The sequence below is a fragment of the Lichenostomus cassidix genome, chromosome 1 (genome assembly GCF_008360975.1).
Source record: "Lichenostomus cassidix isolate B80296 chromosome 1, HeHo_3.0, whole genome shotgun sequence".
Taxonomy (NCBI): domain Eukaryota; kingdom Metazoa; phylum Chordata; class Aves; order Passeriformes; family Meliphagidae; genus Lichenostomus; species Lichenostomus cassidix.
Window position 1 is genome coordinate 30,588,014 of NC_139479.1, and position 24,570 is coordinate 30,612,583.

General features: G+C 40.0%; 4 protein-coding genes across 8 annotated transcripts in view; 3 read left to right on the plus strand and 1 right to left on the minus strand.

Moving 5' to 3' along the window:
• The window catches only part of MGAT4A (alpha-1,3-mannosyl-glycoprotein 4-beta-N-acetylglucosaminyltransferase A), a 78,439-nt gene extending 70,653 nt beyond the window's left edge, over positions 1-7,786 (plus strand). For both annotated transcript variants that reach the window (XM_085055334.1, XM_085055339.1), the window contains 3 exons: positions 876-942; positions 1,678-1,790; positions 1,953-7,786. In XM_085055334.1, coding sequence (XP_084911460.1) covers positions 876-942; positions 1,678-1,790; positions 1,953-1,979 — 207 coding nt within the window. In that variant the 3' untranslated portion in view covers positions 1,980-7,786. The remainder of the gene's footprint in view (positions 1-875; positions 943-1,677; positions 1,791-1,952) is intronic.
• Positions 7,694-13,077, minus strand: UNC50 (unc-50 inner nuclear membrane RNA binding protein). The gene is made up of 6 exons (XM_085055351.1): positions 12,938-13,077; positions 11,940-12,223; positions 10,945-11,065; positions 8,694-8,833; positions 8,516-8,617; positions 7,694-8,000 (listed from the first exon to the last, which is right to left on the minus strand). Exons 2-6 carry the CDS (start codon positions 12,217-12,219, stop codon positions 7,864-7,866), a joined length of 780 nt encoding a protein of 259 aa, XP_084911477.1. The 5' UTR covers positions 12,220-12,223; positions 12,938-13,077; the 3' UTR covers positions 7,694-7,863.
• Positions 13,078-13,143: 66 nt separating this feature from the next.
• On the plus strand, positions 13,144-16,238 carry COA5 (cytochrome c oxidase assembly factor 5). The gene is made up of 3 exons (XM_085055363.1): positions 13,144-13,278; positions 13,684-13,767; positions 15,948-16,238. The coding sequence occupies exons 1-3, from the start codon at positions 13,177-13,179 to the stop codon at positions 15,987-15,989; spliced, it is 228 nt and encodes a 75-aa protein (XP_084911489.1). The 5' UTR covers positions 13,144-13,176; the 3' UTR covers positions 15,990-16,238.
• A 6,486-nt stretch (positions 16,239-22,724) lies between these two features.
• The window catches only part of INPP4A (inositol polyphosphate-4-phosphatase type I A), a 119,009-nt gene continuing 117,163 nt past the window's right edge, over positions 22,725-24,570 (plus strand). For 2 of the 4 annotated variants that reach the window (XM_085055174.1, XM_085055188.1), the window contains exon 1: positions 22,725-22,857. The gene's annotated coding sequence lies outside the window, so the exon portion shown is untranslated. The remainder of the gene's footprint in view (positions 22,858-24,570) is intronic. The other 2 variants (XM_085055179.1, XM_085055223.1) reach the window with 1 other exon arrangement.

Sequence of the window (24,570 nt, forward strand, 5' to 3'; positions counted from 1 at the left end):
ACACGTGCAGCATACTAAAAAAACCCTCAAGACAGCCTATAACAAAAACTGCCCCAAACCTCCAAAACAATGACAAAAAAAGAAAACAAAACCACCTGCCCCCCAAATAAATAAAACCAAAAAAAGTCCCCACTTTTTTCAGCAGCTTCACTTCGAAGTAGGAATTAAAAAAAAAAAATCTGATTAATTTAATCTCCATTCTGTCAAACATTTTTAGGTAATTCCTGGGAAATTCTTCGAGTGGGTCTTTCAGTATTGGATCATGGCTGTAATTTTCAAGCCGTTTTTCAAGCTCTGCTGTACAATTCATTTTTTTGTGCTTATTAAAAAACACTTACTGATCCCCATCCTTTTTTAGTGAGGCAATTATAATTGCAGTGCTTCCCTCGCTGGTCTGATGGCTTTCCATCTCATACAAAGTGTTAGATCAAAACATAGGCTGTAAGTTTTCATTTGTCCAAGAGAGAAAACTTTTGTTTAGCCATAGAAAAAGAAGGCAGGATCCTGCCTTTGCTTTTCTCCTGCTGTGTGTGCCATTATCTGCTAAGTATTCTGTTCACGTGGCAGTTACCATGTGAGTTACATGGGGCACTTAGAGTACTTCTTTTTCTTCTTTGAAGCCAAGGATTGTTCAGTTCTGGAACACTGCTGCTCTTTCTTTCTTTTTTTGTTGTTTTTTTTTGTTGTTGTTGTTTTTTGGGGGGGTTTTTTGTGTTGGTGTGTCTAGGGCTGTAAATAACTATATTCCAGGCTGGTTCTTAATTATTTAGAAAAAATGGATGCTGAATACATAAGAAGACTGCACACACATTTGTCTTTCTCTGGAAAAGTCATATGTCAAAATAAATGATCTCATTTATGCTTTGTTGTTCTAGAATGAAGAACTGGTATTAAGCAAAGAAACCAAAGACAAACGCTTAGAGGATGGTTACTTCAGGATAGGTATGTAACACTAGAAAGAAATTAGTATTCTTATTATTGCAACAGTAACAGATATCTTCATTAAAACCAAAACAAACCTAAACCTGAGTTTTGAGCATTTCAACAGCAAAATGGCTGTTGGTGAAGGTGCCTGGATACATGTTGTCAAGGAAGAGACATTTTACTCATGGATTTTAATTAGTTCCTGGACACAGTTTGAGCAATCCTGTTAAAAAGGAAGCACAATAAAGGTCTTTTTGTCATAATAAATTACAGTTGTTATATGGTTTAACTGTAAAGTCTTATTGGGCTTTTAAATTGAATTCTTACTCATCCTAATATAATTGAAGATGCTTTAACTAGGAATATGTTACGCATTAATGATATCCATTGTCCTTAATCCTTCTTGAAAACACATAAGCCAAAGGCCTCATTTTTAGTTCCATGATAGTATATGAATAGCTATGCCAAAATCTTCACAGAGTTTGAGGTGTTAATGCCTTTAGACAGTTTCAAAGCTTTTATTCTTTTGTGTAATCCTGTTCAAATTGGTGTGCTCTGATGATGTGCTCCATATTGTTTGCTGCTGCAAAACTGGATCTGATGTCAAAATCACTTACTACCTTTTGTTTTGGGAAATGATGCTGGTTTCACCTGTGAATTGTGATACTACAGATACATTTTCTGGACATGGATTTTGTACTTCAGTTTGTTGAACAGGACTTAATTGAGGATGTACTTTCACTTCTTTTGCAGGGAAGTTTGAAAACGGTGTAGCTGAAGGAACAGTTGACCCCAGCCTAAATCCTATTTCATCATTCCGGCTTTCAGTGATACAAAATTCAGCCGTTTGGGCAATTCTGAATGAGGTAAGAGGTGGTAGAATGTTTAAAAACGTATCTGATGAATGGAAGATTTATTCACTCTGTTTTGAACCTCAGACTTTTGGCTAACACTAAAAATAGTTACCACTGAGAAACGTAGTACACTAAACCATGACTTTTTTTTGTTTGTTTGTTTCTCTATTTCAGATTCATATTAAAAAGATTACAAACTGATCATGGAAATCTGCTTTAGAGGAAAAATAAAGAATCCTTGAAAACTCTTCCTATAAAATCTGACATCCTTAGCAAGTCACAAATTGAAAATACTGAGCATGCACCTTATTCCAAATGTCATTCTTTTTCACTTGAACTCTACCTCTTGTGAAATCTACTGTAGATGAGAAGATTGTATTTACCCCTTCTTATCTGATCCATCCAGAAACTGATGCTCCACACTGATAACGTTCGTCCGAGGCCCAAGTTGTCCTCCACTGTAATGTGACTTTACCATCTTGTGGTTACAGAACCCTGCTACGCTTAACCTGTACTATTTTGATAGTATAGTAATATAGAGTTGTACATATTGTTACATTCCTTGAAGAAGAAAAAAATATAATTATTGTTAAATAAGTTTTATGAAGGGGGTAGTTTCGGAGTTCCATTTATTTTCTATAACAAGAACCCTCTTTTATAGACTGTCAGGGATATATATTAAAAATGTTAGGGATATTTAATTTATTAAAATAATTTGAAAAGTACATATTTTTATGCAGTAAAATTTTAAATTGATATAGTTTTTTTATGAATTCTCTAGTTTAAGTTATCTTTCTACATTTTTCTTTGGAGATGCAAACATAAATTAATACCATGTTTCAAGTATACTGCCATGTTTAAAAAAACAAGATTAAGTTTCTAAATTATGTAGTTTTATACGCAGAATCTGAATGATGTTCAGAGGCATAAACAGAGTTCTGAAGAGCATTATTCTTTGGGGCTATGAAATTCCACTATGTACAGTTTGTAGCCACATAAAAAGCATGTTGATATGTCTTGTTTCATATTATGTACTAAATCTGCAGTGATTTTAGATCTAATCCATTGCATTTTAAAAGAAATTTTTTTTATTCCAAACCTGTTCTTTCTAAAAGTATTTGTAAACATTTCCTAGGCTGAACAAATTCATTTTCTGTACTGAAAAAAAAAAATCATTCTCCAGCTTTGCTTTGGAGTGACAAGAGGTTATCTTTTATCAAAAGAATGAACAGCAGATACATTTGATCTACAGGTCTCCTTTTAAAAAGTTCTGTTATTGCAGTGTTTATTTCGGATACATTAGTGAGCAGTTACAGTTTATTTTCTTCTTTTGTTCAAGAACAAGGTCTTAGTTTGACTCCTTTATGGATCAGCATGGTAACTCACATTAACTTTATAGCAGGAACTGAATTTGGCCTCGAGTTTGTACCCTGCCTTTTCGTTTCAAGGGAAACAACAATGATCTTAAATGAATCAGAATTTCAGTCAGGAACAGAATGTGGTTTGGATTACATCCAGAGTGGAATTGTTGCAGTACTAATGCTGCTGCTTTTCTTAAGAGTCCTTCTGCTTAGGTGCTTATTTGTAAGGACTCAGGCATGGCAAGATTTCAGTTAGGCAGAAAGGGCCAGGAAAAAGAGAGGCAGGAATTCCTCCCTTTAACAGGAATGAAGTGCCTGATTGACATTGGAGGGAGGCATCCACCCTGGCTTGAGGATTCTCAGTTGTGCTGTGAAGCAGCCACCTGGAACAGACATCCCCAAAGCTGGCCAGCTTTAGGTGTGAAAAAAACACACTCCGCTATCCCCAACATAGAATCATGGAATCAGTTAAGTTGGAAAAGATTTTTAATGTCTTTGTGATCAGGGCACAGATGCACAAAACCTGTTGCAGGTTCCCCGATCTAGAGCAGGGATCTTGAATTTGTACTTCCACATTAAAGTTCAGCTGATAGATTTGGCCTCTTTCATGATACGTTTATAAGGAGCAGGAGCCTAAACCTGACTCTCCAGCACTGCAAGCCCTCACCACTGGGTTATAGAGTCAACCTGTCTTCTCTTCTGCCTTGTTGGAGAATTGTGCCGTAGCTTTGACAGTTCAGCAATATTCAAGTTGAAGAACTTAATAACTTCTACAGACTGTTGTTGTTTTGGTTAAACTATGTTGTCCGGGGACACAGGGAAGACAAGATTTGTACAAGATTTGTACACAGAGGTAAGACCTGTTTAGATTGACTGGTGTAAGTTCAAGAAAAGTTAGATACCAGGCACACCTTCTTTACTTTTCCTGATTGCGTCATGTGGTGTAAATAAAATGTTACTTGGAAATCTTGTGTTGCCCATAGGACTGTGGGCATAAAGCTCAGCACTAGTCACATAAATGGAGTTTGTTCTTGGATTTAGGATTATGAGTGACTAGGCTCTGAATCCTGTGGGACTCTAGCCTATTGTGGTGCTACAGCCCCGTTTGTTTCCTGTATAATGCTCTGCCATCAAATTACCGATATGCGATGGCTTTTTATCACACATTAGCTAGCAAAGTTCTGAGAAAGTATTTAGGTTTTCTTCTCAGCTGTGTCTGTGAATGAATGATGCAAGTTATTTAAACTAGGATTATTTATTACAATTCAGACTGCAGAAATACGTTAGATATTGCAGTTTCTTAATATAATTAGTTTTGCTGACTGTGACCTTTTCCATTTTTTCCATGGGTCCAGAAGTTTACTGGAAGCACTTATTTAAGAAAGCTGTGTGCTTATTCTCAAAGCATCACTTTTCCTGATGTTTCACAGTAGTTACGATGAATCACTGCTAATATATTTAAATACACAGAACCTGCACCACATTGATTGCAAGACTGTGGTTGGTAGTAAATTTAGTTTTCAAAAATGTTGAGAAGAAATTTATCCTAGACAACAAATTAACTAGTGCGTGGTAAAATGTGGGTTGTTTTTTAAAGATTGGTCCATTTTTATTACATTGTAGTAGCAGGAGTTGAAAATACTCTGGGCTGCTTTAATACTTCCGATGTTCCTGAGTTTATAGGCTCTCTAGATAAATGTGCCACATTAATACATATTGTATTTCATAGATCCAGGTAAATTCAGAGGCGGTGTAATCAGGTGGTTCTGCAAATTTGCTTGGAAATTTTGTTGATAAATAGAAAAAGCAAGGAAAATATTTTCTATCTTAATTATTTCTGCAGACAGCTACTTTGGGCTTTGTACCATTCAATTCCAATCCCCGAGTCAGGATAAAGTGGTGCAAGTCTCTTTCCTTTCCCTTCATTCCTGGAAGTCTGGTGAAGTGAGAACACTTGGGCTGTTTGGCTCATCAGCATTTAGCTCAGGCCCTCTTTGTGACTGGGTCCACACCAGTGGGACTGGTGTCTTGTGCACATCTCCATTGTAAGTGACAGTATTACCAGACAAGATCTTAAACAGCACCCTAAACCTGTTACCTGGTTTTGGGGGACTTTTTCCCTACATGTATTCAATTTCAAGTTATTTTTGTTGTGGCCTTAAAAATCTCCTCTAGGCTGCTGAATCTTACAGTTATCCAATAATGGAAAGTGTTTCAAAATAAACTGCACTATTCTAGGCTCCTGTTGGCTCCTGTTAGCTCCTTCTGATGTTGTTCAAGCTTCAGAAAAGCAAACTTCTGTGAAACCAAAGGCATAGCCAGAAACCTTCATTATCTGGACAAATTATTCTTAACTTCTTATACTGGATGCCAAACAGACTGGCTGATGTGTACACTGGCTTGTCTGAGCTGATCAGGATTGCTTGGGACCAAGGAAACACAAGACAGTATAATCTTGCTTTGCTCATTCAGTGGGTCATCCTGCTGAAAACTTTGTAAATAATGTGAACAGGATGTGACAATTAAAAAGTGTTTCTAAAGCACTGTGTAAGGCTTTGAGCTTTTGCAGGCATCTCAACCATGTATTTTTATTGATGGAAAAAAATCCTATAGATATATTTGTTTTTTCTGTACTTAAAGATGGCTTAGAAAAATTCAGATAGATGTGATTCATGGACCAAGAAAAGACTGGAGTCTTCTGTTATATCACTGCTTGCCTAGCTGTTTCAAGGCAGTTTTTAAATACCTTGAGTCAGTTTAGAGCAAAGCAATTTATACTTTGCCCATGTGAAACACAGTTCCTTGAATGAGCTGAAGTGTGATTAGTCTTTGGAAAAATTGAACAACTGTGTAACAGTTTCCTTTTTTTTTTTTTTTTTTCAAATACATTATAATTTCAGTAATCTCTGTATTTTGTTGGAAATACTTGCTCCAGATGAAGTATCATAGTAATTTGTAGTTTGCCTCCAACTTGGAAAGTATTATTTTAGACTTGTGGGGGAAAAGAAGAATGAAATATTTTCAAACTTTACTCCCATAAAATACATGAACCCAAGGTTCTATATTTGTTCTTACTAGGAAAGGATGTATTCTGAAAAAATCTAGAACAAGTACTTGTAGCTAGAAAGAGGAAAAAAAATCTTGTGTTTTTAAATCATTTATAATACAATCACCAGCATAAGGCTGAAAAGCTATTAAACAACTGGTGTTTTCAGGCTAGCATTGATTGCTGATGTAAAACACACATCCCACGGAGACCTGGTGAATTAGTCCTTGAGTGTCACTTTTCTGACCTTAGTGGTCTCTGAAGGGTTTTGCTAATTTCTGCTGCAAACAGTGAGCTGTTGGAAGTTAAAGTAGCTTAATTTTGAGAATGATGCAGCCTTCTTTCAAGGGGAAAAGCTTTGATATCTCTAAAGGGAAGGTACACAGGCCCCAAGTCCTTCAGTGGCATTGCACCATAGGGCACTAAATATGAAGTATTTTTACTGTTGAACTGAAGTGGGTGATCACTGATGCTAGGATTCCTGTTAGGGAAAAGGTGTACAGTTAGGCTGCAGCTGCCTGCAGGACGGGAGCTTGTGCTGTTAGCCAGGGAGGGAACAGATCCTGACTGGAATCCTTCACCTTCCATGGATCAGCAGTTCAGTGCTTTCCTTATTTAAAGGAGAACGTTGCTCAGCATCTGCTGAGAGGGAAACATGAATCTCTTCAAGCCTTAACAGTGGCTGAAACACACAGTACTGTAAGATGCACTGCCAGCATATTTGGTATTTTAAGATAAATTATAGTTTTTCCTTAGAGATCAAATTCTAGTATTGAAATTGTCTTACTGTAACCAGTTTACCCTTGTGTTGTTTTGGAAACTGAATCCTAGTGCTCATGTTTCATGCTGAACACTGCACTGGAAAGCTGTCATCTTCACTTTCCATAAGGTATTGTTTGTGATGGTCAGTTTATACTCCTGCCTTGTGGATTTTCCAGCTGCAGGCATTGCCATGAACCCACCCACCCTTGTAGCCAAACTAACTTGTACTTTCCTTCCATGTCCATTGACCTGCCACTCAGAATGGTGGATGTAGTAATACCCACTGGACTGCTAGAGATTGGGTTTAAAAACTTGCTGCTATCTTTGGAAGCCTGATGTGGGTCATGTTAATTGTGCCTTTCATCACTGTTTCTTCTGTGTGCCAGAGTTGTCCATGTATATTTGAAGTAGTGAATAAAATAAATCTGTTCTCATGATTTTTCATACAAGGAGAGGACAGATCTGTATCTAGAGACAGTTGTTGCTTTACCATTGCAACACTATGAAGATCTGTACTTTCACACAGTCCCAAGGCAAGGTATTCCAATATTATTCTTCAATAAAACTGCTTTTTGGTGTCACTTAAACCCCTCATAATGTAGAGCTTATGCCAGTATGTGCAAAGTATCTGCAGTAAGAGTTATGCTACATAGACTTGTTGCAGTTAAATTTAAGCTACAGAAATGTACAAGTAACTTGTTTTTAGGAATGTACTGCGAAAGTATTTGAACAAAATTGCTAACATGTTTACTGTTGTAAATATTTTAATAAAAAAGGACACTTCAAACTTTTTTACACAATTATCTACAATAAAGAGAAATTTACAACCATTTACAAAACGTTCTTAATTTTTTCTTTACTGTCAAAATGGCTAAGGTACAAACAAAATAAACATTAGATACATGAAGTCCTGGTTTTATTTCACTCTGTATTTATAAAAGGAACAAAGCATCTTGGTGAAGTTCCATCCACAAGCTAATGAGATCAAATAGAGCATGATGAGAAGTGCAAATGGATACAAAAGAATAGCAGTGTTCTTCAAAAAGGGCAATGCTGAAACAGAAGCAATATTGAAGCAAGTATAAAGTAGTGCTCTTTAAAAAAGGTGCTTCATGCAGAGTAGCCTTGAGGCAAGGCAGCAATAAAAAATAGTTCTGCTCTGCTGTCCTCCTCAGACATTTCTGCCCTACTAGTCCTACTGTTATGCCTTGGGGAACTGTTTTACCTAAAACTATGGTCTTAAACTCATCACAGAATTTTTATCTAATGCAAACCTCTTGATGTGGATTTACGGAGGAACAAGAAAACCAAGTTGTGGTGCTACAGGTCTTATACAAGAAGGTAATTTGGTGAGGTGGAGAATATAAATTCTTTGGCTAAGATGTCCACCCAGCTGAAAACATGGATTGGTAAATTTCTGTCTAACTTCATTTACCACAAAGAAAGAATGACTTCAACACTCAGCTGAGCCTCTGCTTTACAGCTGCTAGGCTAAGATCAAATTAATAGACTGAAAACATGCTCTTCTTTTTAGTCAAACAAATACAAAAGAAGTTGATGTTACTCACCACTGTATCCTAGGAATGTCACATAGATGTAATAGCCGATTGCAATCAGCCATAATGTATTCCCAACAAAATACCCAATGACAGAATCAGATATTATGACATCTGCAAGAGATAACTGCTCTCAGCTGTTTTGATAGTGCACCATTTTGAAGCAGAGAGCTCAAAGTATTCTACTTACAGTTGATGAAGAACAGCTGGATAAAATGCAGAATGACTAGAAGTGGGTAGAAAGCATTCAGATGCACATCAAAGGCATATCCCCACTCCACATCATAGTCTCTGTTCTGCTGCTTCACTAAGTACTTATTTGAAATGAACCTACATGAAAAGATATTTGAGACTGTTGTTAATCTATAAAGCTCACTGACAAACCATAGGTTTGATGTAGTAAGTCAAATGTGATCCCAACTCTCCACCCCAAAGTTTCTCCTATCTGGGAGAAAAAACATGCAAGAACCATGCAGATTAGACTATTGTTAAAATGGTTTTGTTAAAACTATCATTAAATCCCCTGCATGCTACAGGCAGCTGAAATACTCTACAGGTAATACAGAAACAAAACTCTTCTTTATAAAGGAGAGATCAGGGCTACAATTTATCAGTGCAGCCACAAGCTGCCACTTCTCTCTGTACAAATGAGGAGATAACTTCAGTGAAGTGCTGGTACAGGATCAGCACACCTCACACAGAGATGCTTTATTTAATCTCTGCAGAACTGATGCACTGCAAGGACAGGAGGAGGGCAGGAGAGTACTCATAATGTGGCTATTTTTACTGAAAAGAAGTTCAAATGCAATGTGTACTGCCTGGTATTACAGGCTACCGAATGAGCCTCAAGACACTTTCCTTCAGCTTAAGTTCTGCTGACATAAAAAAATTTATCCCATTTAGAAAAGGAACAAGAAGTCAATACATGCTTAGAAATAAGAGACCAGAGTTCATGGAAGACTCCTCCGAGCTATTCTTTGTACCAAGAGTTGCAAAGAGGCAGAGCCTGGGTGCAAGGTGAGGAGAGACAAGGCAAGAAGGAGTTTAGAGTCATTAGGAATGGGGGGAGTTTGGGGAAAAAAGGTGAGATGTCGCTGTTGAGCCGCGAGCAGAGAAGAAACCCGGATTCTCAGCGTGGCATAGAAAAAAAGGCACTTTATTATTTTGAATCCAACCTATATAGACTTTTCAGAGGTCACCCAGATTGGTCAGTCAGAAACCTCCCCCTAGGCCTGATTGGTGAGGCCTGAACTGTCCAAATCTCGAGACACTGTTCTAACAACATGCAAACTTTATCTTTGTTTATAAAACACAGAAGAAGTTCTCATGGGAAAGACCTGTGCTAGCCACAGTGAGCCTGCACTGGAAGAAGGGACTTGAACCAAACTGGAGCCAAGTGACTGGTTTTGAGGCCTGCAGGAAGCTAACTAAAAGATAGAGGAAAACCAGCAGATGCTGAAGGCTTCCTGGCTTAGAAGACTGCATCCTGAAGCACAAATTGCTGGAGGACGGGGGCAGCAAGCATTACTATAAGCTCTTCCCCAAGCAATTTATGGGTTGCTGTCTCAGACAGGAGCATCAGGTCAGGTGGACCTTTCATCAGTTACATTTCTTTTATGTGCCTCATTCTCAATTTTGCAATTACAAGCAGGAGTTCCCAAGGCCACAGTTAGGATTTATCCTTTTTCCAGTCATCATCACTTTAAGATGTTAGTTCCACCACTAAGAACTCTTAAATGCCCTTGCTTTCTTAAGTGCCTTGTAAAATAAAAATTCTTTGGTGCCCTCCCCTTGCTGCAGCACAGAAACAGCAGCATCCCACCATTTCACGGTTCCATCACAGCTGCAGGACACATTCATGATGCTGACAAGGTATGGGTTGTAAACTGACCTGCTCCCGCCTCTCTACTTCTGCAAGTCTTCAGACTTAAGAGGATAAAACTGGCAGCAACTACCAACAAAGCAAAAAGCTGCCAAGCACAAGACAGAACAGTTGTGACTGTAGTGGCACTAGCTACAATTTTCAGCAAAAAGCACAGGCCAAGTGTATATTGCCCTACTTAAACAGAATCATCCTTAGGCTTACATTACTTGAATTCTTCATTCATTATTTTGATTGAACAGCTGTTTTTTTTAATCACTTTTTTTTTATTTGGCATTACTGCTGAATATTAACTAGCTCAAGAAAAAAGAAAAAAAGCTGGGATGTTCATCATAATATAGACCTTCTGACCATTTATCTTCGTAGGAAATGGTAAATAAAGAGGTGTGCTCTTTTTTAAGGTCTCATTTTGAAACAATCACCACAACAGCATAAAACCTATAGTCCATACTTTCTTATAAGTTTACCCCAAACAAAGAACCAAGTGTCTCACAAAAAGCAGAGGACTCTCTGTGTCCAAACAGCAATGCTGAACTCAGCTTCAGAAATCACTACTTACCACATTAGAGTTGCAATCAGGAGGCCAACGCCCACGCAGTCTATGAATACAACCCAAAGTAGCAGTTTTATTGTTTCAAAAAAACCCATGTCCAGCACAAATCCAAATCCTACAGTAGACACTGAAAACAGAAAAGGATTATTAAAGTTAGCTGTGGAAAAGAAAGCATGAGATCTTAAACTGATGGGGATTTTTTTTAGTATACTGTTATGAAATCTCCAGTTTCCTTTCTATTTTTCCCCTGAGGTTTTCAGTCCAACAGCTCACTTTTTTCCACCAAAAACTAGATATCATGCAATTTATTAAGAATAAAATCCCTCTCACAGGCTGAACACTCATTTGTACTTGGGTCTAATTGTAATGCTCCATCCAAACTATTTTTTAAAAATTTCGCACAATGCTACAATACAACATTCTTTGTTTTACAAAAGCTCCTTGTTAGCTCAAACCACATGTGTATTTCTATTTCATGTAAGAGTTCTTCTACTGTGAACAGCAATACACTATTTAATAGAAGGCAACTGAGATAATATTTACTGAATTTGCAATTCAGTCATTTATATGAGCCACTTTTTTTATAGCTTAATTCTGCAAAATACAGAATCTCACCAGGGCCTTTATGGTAAAAACAGTGTTTTGTCCATAATATTCAGGTAAACCAAATATTCAGTATTTTTTAACAAAAGCCTGCCATGTGACATGGGGTTTTCTTACTGTCTCTAAAGTTACGGTAAACTATGCAGTTTAAAATGCAACAGAAAGAGAATTGCAACAGAGAGATCAATTGAAGACCACAGAGTACTAGTTAAGCCTACTCGGATTTCTAATTCCCACCCTCACTTCAAAAAAACCTAGGCCTTTTTCTCCTGCGCTAATTTGATTAAAAGATTATCCATACTGATTGGTCCTTTTTATGTGTTTGCTATCAGAAAGAAAATAAATGTTCATCCCAAAACTTTCCCTCCCTCTTCTTTATGCTGTTTTCCTGCACTCACCACAGAGCCAGATACTGAGCAGCACTAGGAAAGCAGGATCATCTCTTGCCCATTGGTCCTTTGTCTGTTTTCTGTAGTGAAAGTTCCTGTAAACCCTCTGAGGTGAGGTGAACAGGTAAAGCATCTGCCAAAGCGCAAACTCGAAATCCATCTGTCGGAAGTGGAAAAGCCTCCGCAGGTACTTGTAGCGTTTCGCTCCGGCCGTGTGCCTGGCAGCATCTCTGGGGCTCAGCACACCATTGCCCTGGCTCCCAGAACTAACCAATGTGGTTGGCAGCATCTTGCTAAAGAAAGAATTTCAAAAGATGTATTTGATTTTGCACATAATAAGGGCTACAAACAAAAACACGTGATGCAGGCTGCATCTGCAATGCTGAAGTGACAAAAACTGCGCACAAGTACAAACAAATGGCATTTGTTGGAGCAAGTCCAGAGGAGGCCACGGAGCTGATAAGAGGGCTGGAGAAGCTCCCTGAAGGAGACAAGCTGAGAAAGTTGGGGGTGTTTGGCCTGGAGAAGAGAAGGTTTCATTAAGACCTCCCAGCACCTTCTAGTATCTGAAGGAGGGAAACACGGAAGCTGAGACACTTCCTCAGGAACTGTACTGATAGGACAGGGAGTTACGAGTACAAACTGAAACAGGGGAAGTTTAGGTTAGATATAAGGAAGAAATTCTTTACTGTGGGGGTGGTGATGCACTGGCACAGGTTGCCCAGGGAGGTTGCGGATGCCCCAACCCTGGCAGCATTCAAGGCCAGGCTGGATGGGGCTTAGAACAACCTGATCTAGCGGAATGTATCCCTCTCACGGCGGGGGGATTGGAACAAGATGATCTTTACGGTCCCTTCCAGCCCCTAACAGCGTACGATTCCACGATTCAGGGCCGGGCCGGCCCTCGCTGCTGACAAACAGCCTCCCTCCCCCGAGCGGGGCCGCGCTCAGCGCCGGGCCGGGCAGCGCCGCTCCCCTCGGATCCCGCCCCGCGCTCAGGGTCTCACCTGCTGCCCCGGCCCGCGCCGCGACCCCCGCCCCGCCCGGCACCGCCACCGGCACCGCCACCACTGTCGCTCCCGCAGCCTTCCGGCACCGTCGGCGGCGCAGGCGCTCGGAGCCTGCCCGGAGCCGCCCCGTCCCTTCCTGCCCCCGCCGGAAGCGGCCGCGGCTCCCGGCATGGCGCTGGCTGCCTGCGGTGGCTGCAGGGCGGGCGGCAGCGGGGCGTAGCGCAGGGCTCGCCGCCATGCCCAAGTACTACGAGGAGAAGGAGGAGGACGGGCGCGCCTGCGGCGGCGTGAGGGAGGACCTGCGGCAGTGCCTGCTGGAGAGCCCCTGCGTGCTGCAGGTGAGCGCGCCCGCTCTCCCGGGGCGGAGACCCGCGGCTCGCCCTTTGCCGGCCTTTTGGCTCGTGTTTGCAGCAGTTTGGGGAATTACAGCTCCATTGGAGGGCGCAGGTCACCGTACCGACGCGAAATCCCCACTAAACTTGTCTGAAATTAGAACTAAATGACCCTCAAAGGCCCCTTCCCGTCAGCTCAGTTGGCCAGAGCGTGGTGCTAATAAGGCCGAGGTCGCGGGTCCGATCCCTGCGTTAGCCTTCCCTTAAGAGCTGGAGTCGGTGATCCTTGCGGGTGCCTTCCAACTCAGAATATTCAATGATTCTGCTCTATGATTCTGTGAAGTATTTTGATGTCTCTCTGACGAACTGCAGAAATCAAATTTTTAATCCTTCCCTTTTTTCATCTACTAGGAAAACAAAAGCCCTAAACAATGCTTGAAGGAAGGACACTGTAGGAGTTTGCAAGTGACATTCTTTGCATGCAAAAGATCAATGGTAAGTGGGATGTGTCTTCTCCTGCCGGCCTGGATGCTTCCTGTCCTTTCCCCCCACCTCTTCTGAAGAAAACCACTTTAACTCAGTCATGCGGGTCTCATTAAGCAGAACGGTGTTGCCTTTGAATCCTCATTATCATATGGTACCTAGTTCTCGTGAAGAAGAAGCTGTAGAGTAGGAAAAATTGGAGAAGCGCATGTTTAAATTTAATTAACCTTCGAATGTCATAGGTAAGTGATGTAGGTATTTTCACTCTTGTTTTTTGTAAAGTTTTGGTTTAAAAAAATATTAGTAGATCAGGAAACTGTAAGAAAAAATATGGACAAGCTATAGTTTTTGTCTGTTAGGTCATTTAAAAACATCTATATAGAGAACATTTAAATGAAAGAAAGTGAGACTTTCACTGTTGAAGCAGGATCTTCCATTCAATTCACGTTGAGTCATTCATTTTCTTGGAGTACTAAAATTCATTATAAATAACTGTTTTTTTAATATAATGAACTATCCCACATGATAATGACAAGTCATTTTTAAAAATGTAATTAGGTAAAGTTTTGCCTATTGGGATAGGAGTTCCTTGTCCAGATTTTTTTTGCTTGTGTTTCCAAGGCGTTTAAAACATATTTAAGTTGCATTTAAAACATATTTAAGTTGCATTTAAAACATATACAAGTTGCAGTAAAGATGGTATCAAAACTTTCTAAGCATGAGAAGTGCAGGGCTCATTTTCTTTTAGCTGATGTGATACATAATGAAGAACGTACAGCTGAAATGGTACCTAAAATTTTTCTTCCATTTTGTATTAGTCATAGCAGCTTTTTGTATCTCTCTTATGTAAACTGTATTAATACATAAAGTGACAAATTACTATTTCTGTGCCCAGGAAAAATGCTGTGTATTGAAAGTTTGAAATACTTATGTAAAGCTGCAGTAGCAACATAAGTATCTCCAGGTGATGTGCCTGTATTTTTCTGCCTGTGGATTGTTAGGGGTACCTGATGAAACTTAAGTTTCTAGCTGTATGTCTCCAGTCATGCAGGATGAGGCCTGGCTCTTAAATGGTTTTATTTAACTGTCCCAAATCTTAAGGCTGATGAGTGATGTTTTTCTTGTCCTGTCAATTCCGTAAATTTCAGTAATCACTCTGTGTCAAATTCATTACTTGTTATAATAGTGAAGCTTAAAGAGTGTCCAGGTTAGATGCTAAATGCAGATATAATTTACAGTAAGTTAAAATCATCTGGGGTTTTGCCTAGATGCTGTTTTTTTTCCAAGGGAAGTCTTACCAAAGGAGTAAATTTTAGTACACTTGAGATATAAAGCAGGGCCAAGGTTTAAACTGAAAGCTGCTTGGTTATTGGACAAGCTGCTTGGTTATTGTCATTGTGAGTCTTGCTCTTTACAAATTTTGCTGCAGTTCTGAATCCTGGAAGAAGGTTAGTGGATGTAAAAGGAGCCTCCTCAGTCTGATATCTGAATATGGCTGAGTTGCAGTCTGTCACTGCCGTCTTCAAGATTGGCTATCTAAATTCAGAAGAATTCTCCCGAGATCAAAGTATGTTTTTCTGCTGCATTGGAAAAGAACTTGCAGTTTAGCTTCTGTAAGAAATGCACTGTGACATTTATTTTATCTTTACCATCATCTTTAGCTTTTCATTAAATGCTTTTTTTTTGTAATTGCCAAGAATAAACTTGCAGATTTTACAAGCTGAATATTGCTCTAGTTTTTACTGATTTATTTCTATTTTTTCCAGAAACTTTGTGTATTTAAGATATGCCTCTCCTCGTGAACATTTGCAGTGACTCCCACTTCAACCAAATCTGAATTTTCCTCCTTGAGTTTATCAGTTACATTTGCAAAACTGATCTAAGCAGATTTAAACTATCTTGTTTTCATGTGTTCCTTGACGTTCTACTATGCTGTCCTGTCATTTATGTTAAGTTGTTTATTTTAGAACGCACAGGAAGCTTATCACATAGTTTAATTTTGTGTGAGGTTTAAGATTATATAATAATCTCTTTCATCAGAAGCCCCTGTGGCTTGTTGGCTACATCACTAGTTTTCTTCTGCTTTATTCTGGCCTTTGTTCTGATGTTACAAAGTGCCAAGGTAGCACAAACACTCTACAATATTTCTTTTACAAAATGCCTGCTCTTAATATATTGACTTTAATTTTCAGTTGGATACCCGGGCAAGATTCAGAGGAAGGAAGGGATACTGAAGTCTTCATCAAGAGACCTAACCATGGGAATTCGGGGCTTATCAGCACTCTACACAAAAACAGAGACTAAAGTAAGAAGATGGTACCTGCTGCATCCTTTCATGCAGTGTTTTCATGGAAGGTATCTACTCCTGAGTATTCTGACAGATTGACTTGAATGTTGAAAAGAAGGCAAACACAAAGCTGGAAGTTCTAGCCAAAATGGGTACTTGTCATGTACTTGCAATAAAAATGTGAAATCCAGAACAAGGTGCAGAAGTTATCATTCTGTTTTGAAGTGAAGTTGTCTTTTGTGACTTTACTGTAAATTCTGATAATCTTGTACTATCAGAAATAATAACAGATATGGAACTGGGAGTTCACTTGATATGGTGAGGAGGGAGTTTCCTTAGCAGACGAGTATCCCAGACGGTTTCTCAGAATAGAACTGTTTTCAGAGGTGAGGAGTTGACCAAGGTTTTAAAAAGTGTGTGCAAGCTGCTTCCTCTATAGTAGGTTTCCTATCCAATAAACCTGTACTGATACATGGGAGTGGTGATGTTTTTCAGTCACACACTGGTAAGGAAGTGGGATTTATGGAAATAAGAAGCATTAAATAGTGCTTAAACCATGACTGTGATCAATATTAACTGGTTCTATGTAAGAACTCTTTTCCCAGAAGAACATTTTTTTGCTCTTCCTTTAGTGTCCCTGCCTCTACAGGCCTTTAGGAAATAAATGGTAGTGTAACTCTTACACATAAAAATGCAAGTTACTTCAGACAAGATGATTAGAAACAAGATTAGGAAATAGTGAGATGGGAGGGAGAGTGCTGTAGTAACTTCTTTTCTTGGCTGAAGCTTATAGCCAAGTGTCTGATTTACAAGCAGTGTGAACAGATGCATGCAACACTTATTGTTTCTAAAATTGATGACTTCAGTGAATGAGCACATGTTGACTGTTTAATTCTGTCTGTCTTAAGCAACTGTTCTGTAATGAGTCAGAGAATGTTTATATTCCTTGTATGTGTAGGACTTTATTTTTGCCATCTAAATCAACACTGATTTCACATTTTCATGTTCTGTTGATCACGTGGAAGCTAGTTCATTTGTTCAACTGCTATAAGGATCCTTTGTTTTCCACAGCCTAGTTACCATATTATCTCTTTACATACCCTAAAATGATAATTGATGTCTATAAGAGTATTTTTAACTTAACATTCTAATTTTGAAATATTACTCACAAGCCTTTTCCATGGGGAAAAAAATAAAAAAGGTACTAAAAATAAATATAAAGCCACATGGGAGGTATTTAAATATCAGTTAGAGGGAAGAGTGGGAATGGTATGTGGGTTTGGTAGTCAAGGACTCTTCCATGGTCTGTCCTACTGCAGGGGTTTGTAGGTTGATGGTTCAAGTGATCTTTATTCCTTTCTCAGCCATAATCACTAAGCCTCACCTAATGATGCTGCAGCAACTCCTTTTGGAAGGGACCAGAAAAATTGCTACATCATAGACAGTTATTTTTAGTAATTGGCTTGATCCAGTGGAGATCAAGTGTTAAAATGAAATCTGTTATGTATTTAAGGATTTAATAATTAACAGAATACACACATTATTTGTTTCAATAGAGTGTTAGTGTCAAAACTTCTTAGTGGTTCACTAAACTACCTAGGACAGTGTAAAAATACTGTAATAGGTATCGAAATACTGATTTGTTCGAGAAACTATTGTTCAATTCCAATATTGTATAACATAATACTCTCTCTAAAGATAAGTAATTATATAATTGTCTTGGGACTTCAAACGCTGTCCTACTTGAGAGATGTTAATATTTCTTGTGGGAAAAATAATTTGTTTCATTAAAGCCCTATCCTATACATTTGATTACAGCTTTTTTTCCTAATACACAAAACGTTTTTATTTAAATATATTGATATTTTCCTCTCATACCTACACTACTGGCTTTTACTAAAAAAGTGCATGTTTCTATTCTTTGGTAGATTTTGCAAGATGGAATCTGTGAAATCAGGTTGTTGAGGGCAAATGGTTGACATGGACCCAAAAGGCTCATACTGTTTTTAGAATCACAAAAATATGCAGTGCTAACAATTTGTATTGAACAAATCTAGGACACAGTTTGCAAAGACCTTTCACTGCTGCTCTTGTTCCTCCCATTTGTTTTCCATGGTGGAGAGTCAGATGTTGAGACTGACGTTGCAGGCTGTGGCTCTGTCAGTGTTTGGACTTGTCTGTGTAACTTCATCTAGTTTCAGCAATTAAAATGTTCTCTCTGTGGTCCAATCCTGCAAACAGGGTTGTATTTACAGAGCTGTAAACACATACTGCAGAACTGCTCTCATGTTCATGATGATGAAAGATATGCTGTGGTCATTTACTCTGGAAATTCTTTAAGCCATTAACTGTTGTTTCAAGTTAATACAGTGATAAGCATATGAGTGTTTAACAAAGACCTGTGTATACATATGTTGAAAAGTAAGAGAAAGGGGTTGGTGTTCAAAAAGTATCACATGTAGTATTTAAGTTGTGCCTCTTAAAAGGAAAGACAAAGCATCTTTAAAAAATCTTCACTTTTGAAATCTTTTCTGCTTCCTTAAGGTGTACATTTGTAATACAAAGAGCTTCATTATTCACTGGGTGGCATAAGAAACTGGTTGTCCACTCTCCCTTTTAAGTTTCTGGAGAGTTGCAGGTTGGATGAGATGCTTTTTTTCAAAGAAAACATTTAAAATAATATCTTTTCAGTGAAAGCCTGGAACAAACGAGATTGACACCTACTCATAAGAAGAGCATTAAGTTAAGTCATCGTGTAAAAATGCAGCCACAGAATGTAGGTGGTAAGCAGTGTCTGTTTAAGCCTGTGGTTAGAAAACTTAAAAATACAGAACTGTAGCAGGTTTGTTAACACGATGAATTTCATGCTGCGTTGATATGTGGTCATTTAGAATATTTATTGTAAATATGTGTCTTGTCTAAAGCTGAAGAGCACAACAGCTTAATTCCAGTCATAAATTGTAGTTGACAGAATAATAACCACCAAACCCTGAGATCCTTTCTCATTTTTCTTTTTCCAAATCTGCGTGCTGAATTTTCTGTCTCTGGCATGGATTTATTACAGATATCTTCAGAAAATCATCAACCAGTTATTTCTGTAAGTGGCACACTCCACAATGACTTTGTTTACAGTCTGTAGGAAGAAAATTCTTTAAATGCAGCAGGTTCTTGAGGCGGACTATGCTTTATTTTTAGGATTTGCAGTAGGTTCATTAATAATGTCCTTTAACACTGAAATTGGAAGAAGCAACAAGATTAGTATTTTAATAGCTGCTTAATTAGGTCAGTAGCAGGTGATATATTTCAAGTAGTTATATATTTTAGTAGCTAAACATTGAAAATATATTTTTATGTCAAGCTGAGTTTGGTGGATGGAGACTTTCATGTGCAATATTCTTTTTTGCCTGGCCTGTAGGTACTAATGGACTGCAGTGAAGTAGAATGGAATAATTTCCCTAAAGAGTTTTAATAACAGAGGAAATGGTACAAGTAAATCTCTGTGACCTAGAACAAGATACAAAAAATCTGCAATATTGCTACTATTGCTTTAAAAGGAGCTAGAGAAAAATAGCAAATCAGAAATTGGCTTGCAATTCGTACGTTCTAATGATAAACTATGCTACTGTAAAATTGTATTGTGTTGCCCTTCATTACCAGTCGAAGAGGAATTATGAACATTTTCAAGTCAATTTGTGACAGGAGTTTTTGAGGCATTTTTGGTGGGGAAAAACCTTTGTGAGGTTTACAAAGGTGTAGTATTTGTTAGCTGTTGTCTCAGGCTTCTGATTCTGTAGCAGCCATATCTCACTAACAGTCATAGCAGGATGATTTCTGGAATTCTGAGCAGGAAGAAATCTGTTACAGGTTGTTAGATTGCTGGCATACTGAGGAAGATGGGGGTAAATAGTGAGTTGAGGGGATTGATTATCAGATGCATAAAAATTTGTATTGCTCAATATAAGGGCAGAAATTCCATAAAGCCCTTTATCAGCTGTGACTGGACATTCAGGTCCCTTCCTGCTTTATATTACAAGTTAAGGTAAGGTTTGACACCTTTCCTCTAGTCTGACCTTCTGTGAAGGTTTTTATGACAGAGAAAGGCATCAGCTCTTTAAAAAGGCATGAAATCTAATTATGTTTTTTCTAGGTAGAATATTTCAATAGCTAGTAATTCCTCTGTAGAAAAGTGCATATCTGTCTTGTAATTAGAATTTGACTTCAGTTTTCACTTATGGGAGAAGAAGAGGGGATGGCTCTACAAAGAAGTTAGTAGTATCTTATGTTTTCCTGCTGGAATGCACATGAAAGTAAAAAAAAAAAAAAAGACACTTTTAATATTTTTCAATGCAATGCATGGAATTACTTCCTAATATCTTGTGTTATACTTGCCTTCCTTAGTCCCGTCACAGATTTGCAATCTTCTTTTAGGAAGGAAATAAACCACTGTTACATTTTTTTTTCATTGATCTACATACAGGTAATATCCCCACTTTCTTTGTACACTATTGGTTGTGCTTCCAAGGTGAGTGTCACATTTTGTCACTTAATACACTGTGTCAATTTGGGATCTCATGTTCAATTCCCTGTCCCTTATGACCCTGATGCCTTTTTCAGAGTCAGTATTTCACTCTGATGTTTTCCCAGTGTATGGCTTGTTTTCCTAAGGTACAGCTTTGTGTTCTTTTCCTGGATGTATAACCTGAGATTTGGCTATTAAGAAGTAGTTTTGAACATTATGCTTTATCATCTGTTCCAGGACTTTCATATGATGGCCCAGTTCTTTTGTTCGTCACAGTGTCACCTATTGGGTTGTCCACAAATACAATTGTCAGTGAGTTCGTACATACTTATCCACCTTCGAAGAAGTGAAATAGTCTTAAACTTGGTAATGGTCGCAGAGCAGCTCTCTAAGTACTCTACTGAAATACAACTCCCCTCTGTTTGTGAGGTTTCGTTACTTATAGATTTCTTAGATTAAGAAAACATCATACCAAAAAAATTAGGTAAATGGAAAACCTCTCTAGCCTAACCATTCCTACCCTGCTGGGTTTTCTTGTATTTTGCCCTGGGTGATTCAGACTGCTCTGCCTACAAATAACATGATGAGTCTCCACATCCTCCTTCAACACTAGTGCAACATAAGGCCCTTCTGGTCCCTTGGTTTTTAGTGCTGTTATGATTCCCTAGTACTAAATTAATATCAGTAGTAACCATCGTTCTTCCAGAGTCCTTGGTGGGGAGTTGTCCAAGTCTGCTCTTTAAAAAGGTTGTACTTTGGTTGATGATGATTAAAAATGTCATCAGCTGCAAATAAACTATGATTTTTTTTCTTCTTAATGCTGTGTATTAAATAATGTGTATTTAAATTGAAGGGTGCTAATGACAATGTCTGCTTGCTTTCTAGCCTGTCCTCACCAAGTACATTTAATACTTTTATGCAAGGATGGCTTTAAGTTTTCATGGTATGCGGAGGAACTCTTATTTTCTGTCTCTTTGTTAAAACATGTGGCGGTATTCATTAGCTTTTTGCTGAACTATGAGCAAAGGTAAATATTAAAAGTTATGCATGTTGGACTATGCATTGAAAACTCTTCTGTAAGTTCTGTGAGATTTTGAAGCAGGGAAAATTAATGGAATTTTCTCCAATGACATGTGGAAAGAAAAATGAAAAATTCAAGCTGCCTCTCCTGGCTTCTTTATCCAAATTAAGATTGTACTGGGGACTTCAGCTGGCAGCTTCCAGCACGAGGGAATTGCAACAGGCAAATTAAAATTCTTACACTAGAGCAGTGTTGGGACTGGCTCAGCTGGTACTTGGCAGCAGTCCCCTGCAGGTCATGCACAGTTGGCTGGAGGCAGCCAGATGAGTGTGTCTCACTACTTCTCTCCTTCAGTGTCTTTCCTCCGTGCAGGAGCCTCTCATCTCCCTCCTGGAAGTTCCCACAAGGTAACTTGTGACTAACCTGTGTTCTTGTTGGTTTTTGTGCTTCATGTAAAAATAATAGAATGATCCAGAGCTGGACTGTGACCTCTTCCTACGTTCTTTCAGTGTACTCTCTCTAACCCCCTGAAAGGAGGCTGTACCCAGGTTGGGGTGGGAATCAGGTTCTTCTCCCAGGCAACCAGCGACAGGACAAGAGGACATAGTGATAATCTGTGCTACGGGAAATCTAGGTTGGACATTAGGAAGAATTTCTTCGTGGAAAGGGTGATTATGCACCGGAATGGGTTGCACAGGGAGGCGGTGGAGTCACCCATCCCTTGAGATGTGTGATAGACTGGAAGGGCACTTAGTGCCATGGTCTAGTTGATATGGTGGTGTTTGGTCGTTTGGTGTTTGTGGTAGGTTGGACTCAATCTCAGAGGTCTTTTCCAATATAATTGATTCTGTGATAAAATATTAGAAATAAGACAAACCCAAATCTGGATTGCCGGCTCAAATTGCTTGGCTCAGTCATCACAGCTGTGGTGTGGGTGCTTTGCAGACCCGTGGCATTTTCTTTCTCAAAACCCCCAATGCCTGACTGCAGATGGAGATACAAGACAATCCCAGTTTCAATATTTTTGGATCCTCCGGAGCCGGAGACGGCCGAGCACAGCCTGGCTCGGGCAGCCGCGGGGACAGCGTGAGGCGCTCCCGTTGCAGCCCGGGCGGGCGGGCGCTGCCGGCCGGGCCGAGGCCGCAGGGGGCCGGGCCAGGCCCGGGGCGGGGCCGCCGCTCCCGGCGCCGTCAGAGCGGGCGGGCGCCGGAGCCGCGGAGGGCGCGGGGCCGGTGGCTGCCGCGGGGCGGTGCCCGGCGAGTCGTGGCTGCGGAGGTGAGCGAGGGGCGCCGGCCGGGCGGCCGCGGAGCGGGGAGCAGCGGCGAGAAGGTGCGGGGCCGGGCGGGGCCGAGCGCCGAGCGCGGCGGGGTCGTGCGGCTGCGGCGGGAGGCGGCTCCGCGGCGGGCGGCACGGCCGAGCCCCATCTTGGGGAGGCCCTGCCCGCCGGGCTTCGGTCGCCGGCGCTGTCACCGGCAGCGCTGCCGGCTCTGGCCGTGCGCGCTCGGCGCTCGCTGCGGCTCGTCCCGAGCCTTGGCCGGCTGCGGCGGTGCGTGTAAACAGCGTGCGTGGATGGCACAGCGCGTAAACAGAATGCGGAGGCGATGCTTAGCCCCCCTAATTTATTATAGGCCGGGTTGCACGGCTTCTTTCCCATGCTGAGAAGCCTTAAAAGGAAGCAGATTGTGTGTTTAGTTTGGTGCATATTTCAGATTTTTGCCCGTTTATTGAGCTGGAATATGGTTTTGAAATATGGTAGAAATGCCTTTGCAGTACTGATGCACCATCATCCGTCCTATGTGGGTTTGGCGGAGCAGCGTTGAGAATGAACTTGAAGCTTTATCCCAGTTGCATACATTCCATACCATGAGTGAAGTCCATACATGCTAGTCAGAGCCCAGCATGGACTGCAGAGACACTAGAGGGGCTTTTGCCTGGATGGTTCAGCATGGTGTTGACAGGAGCTCTCCATCGGCAGGCCGATATCATCCTTTCTGCAGAAGCCTCTGGTGTTGAGCTTGTCTAGGCTGGTAGTAGAGATCTAGCAGGGAAGGTCTTGCTGGGTTACTTCTGAAGCAACAGAGGCAGAGACTCATCTTTGTCTCTGCCCTCAAACTCTAAAAAACCCTGTTGTGCTGAAAACAAGATTACTTTGCAGTTTCCCATTGCAGAGCAACTGTTTGCTAATGCTTTTCACAAAAGCTCTTAATTAAAAGCTTATTAAGTTTTTCTTCCTGCTTCTGAAGATCTTAGTTCAGTGGGCTGCCTTGCTTCTAGGAACTCAGAGAATGCAATATCTTGCCAATTTTTTCACAAGTCTCTCTGACTCCATGCAAATGTTAGGTGGGAGCAAATGGCGGGGGGGGCATATGTATTTTTGGAAGGAACTTGACATTCAGTGTTCTTAAATTTAGAAGTTCTGGCACTTTCCAAACTTTGGGGTGGATGTGACCTCTTTTACTCACTGCTCCTTGCTGCAGCACCAAGCTGATAGCAAATCATGATTTCAGGGCTGTTTTCAAGTATCTGTATCTAGGCTGTATGCATTTTGCTAGATGCATGACAACTTTGCCTATGATTTAATTTCTTTTTAATAAGCTAATTTTAACTTAATCTGTAGTGGGCGGTAGCTTGAAGGGAGCCATGGAGAAACAAAGAACCCTGCCAAAGTGTGGCAGAAAAGCCATGTGATCTTCAGAGGGTGTTTGGCTCCATTACTGAAGACAGTGATGATACCTCTGCAGAAACTTGCTTACATCTGTCTCACTGGCAGCTGAGACAAAAGTCTGTGCATCTTCTCAGGTAGCAGAATTTTCAGTCTTAAAATCTCATATATATATAGGGTTAGATGTCATTAGTCATCTCTTATACCTGTTCAAGTCTGGTCTGATTGTACACATGCTATGTTAAATGGAAGTTCTCCCTGTGGAGTGCACTGTCTGCTAGGAGAAATGACCGCTTCATTTCCTATATGATCTGGTTCCTCAGCCT